The sequence below is a fragment of the Pantherophis guttatus genome, chromosome 4 (genome assembly GCF_059756535.1).
Source record: "Pantherophis guttatus breed Tessera chromosome 4, ASM5975653v1, whole genome shotgun sequence".
Taxonomy (NCBI): domain Eukaryota; kingdom Metazoa; phylum Chordata; class Lepidosauria; order Squamata; family Colubridae; genus Pantherophis; species Pantherophis guttatus.
Genome location: NC_142066.1, coordinates 28,366,013 through 28,376,793, shown reverse-complemented (window position 1 = coordinate 28,376,793; position 10,781 = coordinate 28,366,013). Strand labels below are relative to the sequence as shown.

Here is a 10,781-nt window from a genome sequence, read left to right as displayed (position 1 = left end):
CTTTCCTCCCTTTATGCTCCAGAATCTCTTTTGAGGTATCCAGTATGCCTTTATGCAGGTTCTTATGGAGGAGCCCTGGCGGTGCGGTGGTTAGAATGCAGTATTGCAGGCTGATTCTGCCCACTGTCAGGAGTTCGATCCTGACCGGCTCAAAGTTGACTCAGGCATCCGTCCTTCCAAGGTTGGTAAAATGAGGATCCAGATTGTTGGGGACAATATACCGCCACTGTAAACCACTTAGAGCAGAGGTCCCCAATCCCCTGGCTGCGACATACTACTGGGCTGTGAGCCGTACGGAACTGGGCCGTGGAAGCGGCGGACAAGCACGTGCGCACGCATCCCCACTTGGGCAAGCAGAAGGCGAGCATGTGTGTGCACGCTTCATTTGCACAAACGGTGAGGGGGTGTGCCCACCGCTTATGCAAATGGAGCTGCATGCATGCGCTTGCTGATAGTTCACTTGGAACTACCCCCTCTACCCACCCACCCCGCCAGAAAGATTGGGGAACTCTGTAAAGCACTATGAAGCGGTATATAAGTCTTAGTGCTATTGTTATTCTCAATTAGCAGAATAGCAGTGACTTTCCATGGAAAAGCTACCCCTAACCTCATGCCCTCCGCTTATGTTGAGATTAGAACTTCCACAAATCCCAACCAACATGTACCTGCACGTCAGAAAGGCACCAGGGTACATATCAGACTAGACATATGGCTCCTCCTCACACCACTCTTCCCAGCATAAACTGGGAGGGCAACATAGATTGTGTCCCTGCAGGCAAGATCAATAATGGCCCCAAAGTTGTGTCTGAAACAGGGATTCCATCACTATTATGGATAATACTGCAAGGATTCGTAAATGATATCCTCCAAGATGGGTTTCCCTCTATTTGTCACAGTTCGATGCACATGTCCGAATGAGTTATATTCTATCAATGGAGAGCAGGAGGGTTTAAAAATTTCCTTGAAAGGGGGGGTAGCATGCTTTCCCCAATTATTTTTCCAAGCCTGCAGGGAGAAGATAAGATGATCATTTTGAGGGAATCGAAAAAGCTGTCTCTTCTTCCACAACATCCCCACAATGTGGAAAAGTTATGAGTGGGTAGGCAAATCTTCTCTTTTCCCACTCCACTGCACCTGCTAAAAGAGGAATCTAGTCTCATTGCTTTTCTTTCCTTCTTTGAGCCCTCCTCCATAGGGGATATGCAGCTAAGAGTTCCTGGTCTATGAAGAACATCTCCAAAACATCCTGGACAGTTTTGTTTCTTGGTTTTTCACAACTTGTTCCGGATCAAGACCAGCACTCGAGCTGCCCAGTCTAAATAAAGGTGAAATGAGTGGACAATGGCATGTCCAGCCTGGACAACAGACCAGTGGGTCCCATGGGTTGGGAGGGTTGGAAAAGCGTCATTGGGTCTTGTGATATTGAGTTTCGTCATCTGGAGAGGAAAACAACAAGTATGAGATGAATTGTCCACAGGAAGAATAGCGAACTCAATTTAGACAACTGTCCCCAATGATCATACAGCTAATTTAGAGCTGGCATATCTGGAGTGCAAAGATTCAGGAAACCACTAGATGGCAGCAAAATGATACAGAAAAATCAGAATACTTTGCTGCCACCTGATGGCTGCCTCAAGGTTTGCAACGCAGATATTATTGTTCTGAGCACACTTATTCCAACCTTACCAGATGTTCCAGTCTTCTAAGGAGGCGTTCAAGCCGAGTGTGCACTGTGCCAATATCATGTTCCATGGGCCGCAGCCATGTTGCTGACTTTTTCAGCCACTCAAAATGCCGTTGGTAGCTTTGAAAATCGGAGGCAAACCGGACTAGACCTGCAGAAACCTGGAGGAAGGGAAAACCGGAAATTATGAAGGAGAATGATATCGCTGCCTTATTCTTGCCTCGCAATGGAGAAACTGAGATGTTAGGGACATGGGACAGCAACTGGTTTGATTTGAATCTCCAAAGAAAATGGGAAAGTTCTCCAAGGAAAAGTTACCAAAAGGAAAAGAAAAGTGGAATGATGATGAGGCAGCCTTTCCCAGCATGGTTCCTCAAATTCTCAGCAATAGCTATGCTGTTTGAGCAATTCTGGGAGTTGAAGTTCATATATCTGAACAGTGTCTAGTTCAGGGGTGTCAAACTCAATTTCATTGGGGGTCGCATCAGGGTTGTGTTTGACCTTGGGTGGGCGTGGCCAGGGTGGGTGTAGCCAGCTTGACATCACTCATATCAAGGGTGTCTATGGCCCGAGTGCTCTGCCAGAAAAAATGGGCTCCCAAGCTCCATTTTCAACTGCGATGGCTTCCTACAATCTTCTGCCAGCAAAAATGGAGCTCAGGAGTACTGCATGGGGCCCTCATGAGCTCCGTTTTCGGCTGCGATGGCCTCCTGCAATCCTCTACCAGCGAAAACGGAGCTCGGGAGGGCTGCACACGGAGCTCCATTTTCATTGGCAGAGGCATCGTGGGCCAGTCCTTCCAATTTTCAGGGTGGCCCCGCAGGCCAGATTTAATCACCCCACAGGCCAGATCTGGTCCTCAGGCTTGAGTTTGACACACCTGGTCTAGTTAGAGAAAGCTGCTGTGAAGCATCTGAAATTATCACCCACTGGACTTTCTACAAGTGCTTTCCAGAGCTTCCAAAATTATGTTGGAATACAATTCACCCCAACTTGGAACATAAACAGAACCATTATTCAACATATTTGGAGGGACCATGGTGAGAAAATCAGAATTCTCACTGAAATCCTTATATTCCAATCAGACAGAAGATGAACCAAACTGATGCCCTCTAGATATTTTGGACTACATTACTCCATCCAGGACAGTCAGAGTGCATCAAACTGGGAAAGACCGGCTTCTGGAAACAAGCTATTATGCCCCAAAGAATCTTAAAGGGGCACCAGAAAAAAAATGGAAGCTGTTTTTACCTGAATGTTGGCAAGTTCTACAGCATTCATGGATAAAACTGGCAGCGTTTCAAGCTTGTGTTCACCATCTGCTGGGAAGTGTTTCTTCTGTACAGGGAACACAAAGAGAGAGAACTATGAAGGCAATGAAGGCAAGAAAAGGAGACCCTACTTTTAAAAGGAGGACTAATTTAGCATAATCTAAACAATAACCCAAACATCCTCCAAATTTAAGATAACTGATTTTTATTAGAGGCTAAGTGGCGTTTTCTCCTTATTCTTCCTAACACATCTGCCTGCTGATCCATCAGTAGAACAAGTCTCTGGAAAATGAAGAGAATGGCACCAAATTTGGTATGATGGGAAAAACCAGCAAAAGAAAGATTGAGGTCAAAAATAGGCTGAATAAGGCTACAGGAAGGGGAGAAAAACAATGCAGAAAATGTCTCTCCAATGCACCTCTATAGGAGAGGCAGCTGGGCAGTGGCGCAGAATGCTACCAACTGCTCCATTCTAAGTCTACCCACTCCCTGGTCATATGATCCAAGAGTATATGCAGCCTGTTCTGGGTTTCGTTGTGTGCATGCACAAGCACACATAGGCACAAGGTTTTTGTTGCACAGAAGCAAATATTGAAAAAAAATCCAGACACAGTCTCTGCAGTTTTTTGTGTACCTCAGTATTTCTCAATCCTAACCCTACCTTCAAGTTGCTACAATTGAGAAAAACTACCCTGTCTTAACAAACTCTGTCTACCTTTCTACTGCTCTGTGAACAATTTCCTGCCTTTATAGAAGGCAACATTCTTTCTTATGTTTGATTGCACAATCAGCCAGATGTTTACACTGAATTTGGCATTTTCATCTACCTATTGAGACTTTCCCAAAGAGCTGGGATAGGCAGATGTTGTTTGATGGTGTTTGAAGAATCGTCGCAGGATGGAAGCTGTTCCAAGCAAAGCTGCCTTTTGCAATTGGCTGATGGTGAGTTTGTCAATGCTGATGGTGTTAAAGTGGTGCGCCAGATGTTTTGGGATTGCACCCAAGGTGCCTATCACTATTTGGTACTACTTTTGCTTTCTTTTGTCATAGTTGTTCTACTGTGCTTTCATTTTCAGGATTTGTATTTTGTGATTGTCTCAAATTCTTTCTCTTCTCTTCTGCTGTCTCCAGGTACGGCAATGCCCACTATCCAGATTTTTATATATTTATAAAGGCTGCTTCCACTGTTATTATTATTCCATTGTTGTTATTATTGTTATCTCTTCACAACAATGTGAAGTCACAACTGCCACTTCTTTACTGGTGTTGGTCTTCATACGCATTGAGTGTGGATTAGAAGACCTCCAAGCATGTCCCTTCCAATTCTGTTATTCTGTAAAAATGGTTCTGTAGAATTCTTCCCCATAATTTAGGATGTCATAATGTATCAGCATAGCATATCTGCAGATCCAAGCTGTGTTGCCTTTTGCAATTGACAGATGGACATTTTGTCAACCTGCATATTGTCTAAGTGCCATCCAAGATGTTTTTGGTATGGCATCCAGCGTGCTGATAACCACTGGGCTCATCACAGCCAGTTTATACCATAGTCTTTCAGTTTCGATTTTCAGATCTTGATACTTTCCAGTCTTCTTTGTCTTCGATTCTACTACTCCCTGGTATTGCCACATCAATTATCCATGCTTTCTTCCTCTTAACCAGTTATATTTAATCTGGTGTGTTATGACCCAAGATATTGGGTTATAGACCCAAGTCTATAGTAGGAAATCCCACAATATTTTAACCTGTTCATTTTTTACTATTTTTTCAAGTGATGTTCCCATCAATTTTTCATAATTGGTACATGATAATTTTTATAGAGATGTTCCAGTGAATCATTTTGGTCACTGTGTTGGTTTATAATCAATGTATGGAATCTTGCATGACTTGAGTACAAGATTTACTGGGTTTTTTTCTGCTTCTTTGCATCATCATCATCATCATCATATCCAATGGACTCTAATAGGGAAGGCTTCTGGACTTACAAAGTGATTGGAGAGGGTCTTGGTATCAGTTAGCAGGTTTCTGGTCAAGGCAATAATGGAATCAAACTCCATCCGGGGGTCTGTGGGCTTTAGTCTGGGGTTAGGTGCAGCCCAGAGTCCTTCATACAGACTCAGTAGCATCACTACAATCTGACACACACCGTCTGCAAAGGAAAAGAGAGAGAGAGAGAGGCCAAGGATGGCGGTTAGAAAGCCAGTGGCTGAAAACCAACTTTTCCAAAACATCACCTGTATGTATATATGGGACTACCATCTCTGGATAAACCACAGGAGAGACAGTCAGTGGTAATGACTCATAAATTGGGACTATTCATGAAGCTATTGTTGGGTGTGACACAGACTTTCTTGTATTGGTGAGCTGATTAACATTTGTAGAGTGATGGGAAACTTCCATTTCTGAATTCTTGAGAGTGTGAAATTTACTTGTAAATTCTTGCTCATTTCTTTTATAGGGGAAATCTGTTTTTCTGATTCAGCGGGGAACAAGGGGCAGCCTCCTCTTTCCCTGAGAGTTAGACTTTGAAGTGTGTGAGAAAGAGAACAAAGGAATGTCTATACCTCTGTGAAGGGTATCCATACCTTCCTTTTAAAAGTTGGAAAACATTTTAAAACTCTATCCTGATTAGCACCTTGAAGAGATTCCATTTATTTATTTATTTTACTATTCTGGACTCTGCTAACTCACTTTTGACTGGTTCTCATGGCTTAACATGAATCCTTAAAGTCAGAGAATTCACAAATAAGGAACTATCCAGAAGCTTGGGAAGAGATCTTTGGCTGGGGGCAGATTTCTAAACTTGTTGACCTAAAGTTACTTTTTCAAAAAGCAACTGGACTTTCTTTGTTTTTTGCTTGAAGAGGTTTTGCTTTTCATCCAAGAAACGTCCTCCGTTCTGAAGAAGCTCCTTGGATGAGAAGTGAAACCTCTTCAAGCAAAAACAGAGAAAGTCCAGTTGCCTTTTGAAAAAGCCCTTTTGAGACAACCATGACCTGGATGACTGAGAATCTCCATAGACATAAGACTGTTGACATTCATTTTCAATGCCTCCACTTCTGCAGCCCTTGGATTGCTGGCTGTGTTTGCTCCAGACGCTTATTCTGAATGAACATGATTGAATCCGCTCTGATTTTTACATGCTACACTGAGTGGTGAGTTTGCAAAACAGAATACAGGTAATTCTCAACTTACGACCATTCCTTTAGCAACTGCTTAAAGTTACAATGGCATTGAAAAAGTGACTTACAACCGGTTCTTGCACTTATGACCATCACGGCACCCTGTGGTCAACTTATTGTGGTTCGGATATTTGGCAATCGGCAGATATTTATGATAGTTGAAAGTCCCAGGGTCACATTATTGCAACCTTCTCAGTTGGCTTCCAACATGCAACGTGGAAACAAGCAGAAGGCCATGAGTCAGCCACTTGTTGTCTCGCTTAACGACCATCAGAAAAAAGGTTTCAGTCATGTGACGTCTCACTTAATGCTAGCATCGCTTAACATTGAATTTTCCGGTCTCAATTATGGTTGTAAGTAGAGGACTATTTGTAAACCACAAATAATGAACTAAGGTTAGTGTTTTATCCGACTGACACTCTTAGGCTTAAAAATGGATCTGCAAGGTAGGTTTAATGCATAGACCTGTATGTGTACTTCTCCATTCATCTAAGGCCCCTTTCATCCTCTAAGGCTAAAGGATCAAGGCCCATCTCCGTATGCTTTTGTCAAATGAAACTGTTTTCTAGTCCTGTCCTTTTCTCTGACACTTTGATGGATTAACATAGTGCCTGCAGAATTTGATGTTAGTTTATACACATTTTTTCTCCTGGAATCTAACCCCCACCCCTGCACCGACATTCCTTCTTCAAAAGATCTCTTTCTTCCACTTGGTGAGAGAGAAGTGTCAAGGAATATTTTAAAATATTTGTGTGTTTGTCTGGGGCCTTGAGGTGATCTAATCCCTGCAGCCAGTTCCTGGTTCAAAATTTTTTAAGCTCCTAATTAAGTCTACTCAAAATAAATCCTGTGATACTGCTGTATTCTATGGCTAAGTTCACCCAACACCCTTCATCAAATCAAATCAGTCTTAGCAGGTCCATTCACACAACACCTTAACAGAGTTAGCCTTGAATATGTGGTTGCGTGTCGCTTTGCCCTCTGGGTGAACCGAGATCATTTTGGTGAGTTTAGGGTGCAAACCTAGACTGTGGTTTAATACAATAGCCAAGTTAATGCTGCCTATTAATGTCATTTTATAGATAGGTCACAGTCACACTGAGGTTGGTTGATCGCAAATGAGGTAAAGAAATGTGAAAAGACCAGAAAATGGAAGAACAAAATCTCTTATATGATCCTTTCAAAAGGTAACACCATACAGGGAGGCCTTCATTTACCACCACAATCGGGTCCAGAATTCCTTTTTGCTAAGCAAGGTTGTTAATTGAGTCATGCACAATTTTATAACTTTTTTTGCCATGGTTGATAAGTGAGTCAATGTGGTTGTTAAGTGAATCATGCAGTCATTAAGCAAATCTAGCTTCTCCTACTGACTTTGTTTGTCAGAAGCTACCTGGGAAGGCCTCAAGTATGATCCTGGGATGCTGCAATTGTCATAAATACATGCCCGTTGCCAAGTACCCAAATTTTGATTCATGTGATTGTGGAGATGTTATCAGTGGTGGGTCGCTCCCGGTTCTGTCCGCTTCTGTAGAACCGGTAGTAAAAGTGGCGGAAGGCTCTGCCCACCCGCCCGGATGTCATAAATGACTATCAGCGCATGCGCAGAAGTGCGCGCGCACCCGTGCTCCCATTGCGAACCGGTAGTAAAGGTAAGTAGAGCCCACCCCTACTGGTTTCAAATTTTTTTACTACCGGTTCTGTGGGCGTGGCTTGGTGGGCGTGGCAGGGGAAGGATACTATAAAATCTCCATTCCCGTCCCAATCCAGGGGAAGGTTACTGCAAAATCCCCATTTCCTCCCGATCAGCTGGGACTTGGGAGGCAGAGAATAGATGGGGGCGGGGCCAGTCAGAATTTTTACTACCGGTTCTCCGAACTACTCAAAATTTCCGCTACCGGTTCTCCAGAACTGGTCAGAACCTGCTGAAACCCACCTCTGGTTATGATGGTCATAAGTGTAAGCCTTACATTACTTTTTTCAGTGCCATTGTAATTTCAAACGGTCACTAAACAAATAGTTGTAAGTCGAGGACTACCTGTACTGCAGTAATGTGAAACTGATGACTTTTCATAGTTTTCTAAACTTAAGCAAGAACCCCCCCATCCCATCCCACCCTCACCCCAAATCCTGCTTCTCTCTGAGGTGCATTTCACTGGAAGAGCATCTGCCAAGACAGAGAGGGAGCATTTTAAGACTAAGGGTGTCTATGTTCAGTTTGTGGAGGTTGGGGGGCCTTCAGGGGACTTTCTGAGGGTTAGGCTAGGTGTGAAAACGGCCTGCCTGGGATGTGGAGGGAACTCAGGAATGGCCTAGAGGTGCCCCTCAAAAACATCTGGCAGCGCTTCTGAACATATGTCTGCTGGACAGGCAGGGCAGAGAGAGAAGGATTGTTAGGTTAGGGAATTCCTTTCCTGCAAGAGAGTCATCCCGGCGCCTTCAACATGAGGTAAGGAAAGAAAAGGTCTCTTCGGAAACAGTGATGCTGGGTCAGGAGGGAGGGTGAAGGAGGGGGTGAGTCAAGGTGTTTTCATGGAAAAGCTATCCGGTGTTGTGTTAGAGAGCAAAATGCATATTTTCCCCCTTGCCAGGAGCAAAGGCATCGGCCTGGATTTCAAAGATGGTTGGGGTTTTTTCGTGCCCTTTTCTCCGCCCGGCCCTGGAGCTGAAACGCTTTAAAAAGCATGCTTCACGGCAAGGCAGATTAACCAATGCAAGTTGGTTGCCAAGTGCCCCAATTTTGATCTCGTGACCATAGAAATGCTGTGATGGCCATGAGACAAAGGATTGACTTTTCTTCAGTAACTCTGAATGGTTGTTAAACGAATTATTGATAGTCATGGACTATCTGTACACTTGAACGCAGGAGGAAATTTCTTATGCCTCAAAAATCTTTTCCTCTTTATTCTCTCCTATTATGCAACAGGAGAATCAGCCTCCCTTTCATAATATGTTTAGGTACCCTGTTTCCCCAAAAATAAGACATCCCCTGATAATAAGCCCAATCGGGCTTTTGAGCGCATACGCTAAAATAAGCCTCCCCCTGAAAATAAGCCCTCCCCGAAAATATTTAAACGCAGAGCTGGAAATCAGGTAAGATGGCAAGAGGAGCCCCATCTTGTTCCACGTGCCCCAAAATAATAAGATCTCCCCGAAAATAAGGCCAAGCGCTTATTTCGGGGTTCAAAAAAATATAAGACAGGGTCTTATTTTCGGGGAAACACTGTAGATATAAGTAGCACTTTCAGCCTGCCAGTTAATAAAAGAAACTGCAAACTTCACCCAAGTGCAAAGCACTGGGTGAAGACAGTCTGGGGGGAAAGCATGGAGAAGGGATGAGGGTTGGCTCCAGACAACATCTTACCCAGGTTGCCAACTCACCCAGCAGTACTAATTAAAGTGGGATCCACAGCAGGTGGAATAAAAACACGATGGCCTCAGTCCTCCTGAAGTTTTTTGACTCCTCTGATCCTAGAGAAATTTGGCTCAAAAGGGATTCTCTTTCCACACATGCCATGTTGATCTTCTCAATATCTCCTCTCCCTCCCACCTACCATTCTGGGGTAACAGCAGGCCTTGGGCTAATCCCAGAAAAGCAGTTCCTCTTACGGCATCGTGGTTTCTGACGTCATTGTCTTTACACTATGTCCAAGTGGAGGCTTTTGGTCCCTGTTTTACAGTTTTGCTGGCCATTGGATTGGAAGGAGACCAAATTGCTGAGCTTTATTGTAATCTGCTTGGATAGAATAGTTAAGAAAGGCAAGGCGAAGACGCTTTAAAACAAATAGATACTTGAGGGTAACAAGAGTAAATTCACCCAAGGACCTGGCCAGTTTGTGTTTACCCTGCAAACTTAGGAATGAGCAGGCCTCAATCCTGCTGCTGGCTGCAGGACTCAGCTAAATGGCTTTCTTGAACACCGTTAAAGCCACTGACTCCCAAACAATTTTCTTGAGTCAAAACGTTAATGGGTATTAAAAGGTTGCATTATGCCCCTTTGCTCATCATGGAGACCTACACATAAATATGATTGTGTTTGCATTTAGAAATTAATAGGTAGGATGCATAAAATCAGACATCCAGGAAGAAGGGTGTTTGGATTGAGAGAAACAAAATAGACTTAGCCAAACTGGGCAGCTATGGCAAAAGAAGCAGTTAAAAGAAGGGTTGAGAAGTATGGTGAGTATATTCTAGTTTAATGAAAAGAAGGACTAGGAGTGACATGATAGCAGCATTCCAATATTTAAGCGTCTACCCCAAAGTAGAAGGGGGTCAAACTATTCTCCAAAGCACCTGAAGGCAGGACAAGAAGCAATGGATGGAAACTAATCAAGCAGAGAACCAGCCTAGAACTAAGGAGAAATTTCCTAACCTTTACAACAATTAATCAATACAACAACTTGCCTTCAGAAATTGTGGGTGTTCCAACACTGGAAAATTTAAAGAAGAGATTGGATAGCTATTTGTCTCAATAGGCTTCCTGCCTGAGCAGGGAGTTGGACTAGATAGAAGACCACCAAGATGCCCTCCAACTCTGATATTCTGTTAAGTATTGCGGCCAGATTAATCTCAGGTAGAATAGGATTATATCTGACAGGATGGCAAATGTAGTCTTTTCACCCGATCTAATTTACAGAGACAGCC

At 43.5% G+C, this 10,781-nt stretch overlaps 1 protein-coding gene across 1 annotated transcript; it reads right to left on the bottom strand.

Annotated features, from left to right (window-relative positions):
* Positions 1–1,232: 1,232 nt before the first annotated feature.
* IL11 (interleukin 11) lies at positions 1,233–5,096 on the bottom strand. Its single transcript, XM_060692738.2, has 4 exons — positions 4,941–5,096; positions 2,936–3,022; positions 1,687–1,845; positions 1,233–1,436 (listed from the first exon to the last, which is right to left on the bottom strand). Exons 1-4 carry the CDS (start codon positions 5,079–5,081, stop codon positions 1,272–1,274), a joined length of 552 nt encoding a protein of 183 aa, XP_060548721.2. The 5' UTR covers positions 5,082–5,096; the 3' UTR covers positions 1,233–1,271.
* Positions 5,097–10,781: the final 5,685 nt, after the last annotated feature.

What these genes read in the sequence shown, in the direction of transcription:
- IL11 (XM_060692738.2), bottom strand. Translation starts at nt 5,081, where the DNA reads ATGCTACTGAGTCTGTATGAAGGACTCTGGGCTGCACCTAACCCCAGA. An exon ending in AGACCCTCTCCAATCACTTT is followed by an intron (nt 3,023 to 4,940) that starts GTAAGTCCAGAA and finishes TTCCCTGTACAG; the next exon opens with AAGAAACACTTCCCAGCAGA. An exon ending in TAGAACTTGCCAACATTCAG is followed by an intron (nt 1,846 to 2,935) that starts GTAAAAACAGCT and finishes CCCTTCCTCCAG; the next exon opens with GTTTCTGCAGGTCTAGTCCG.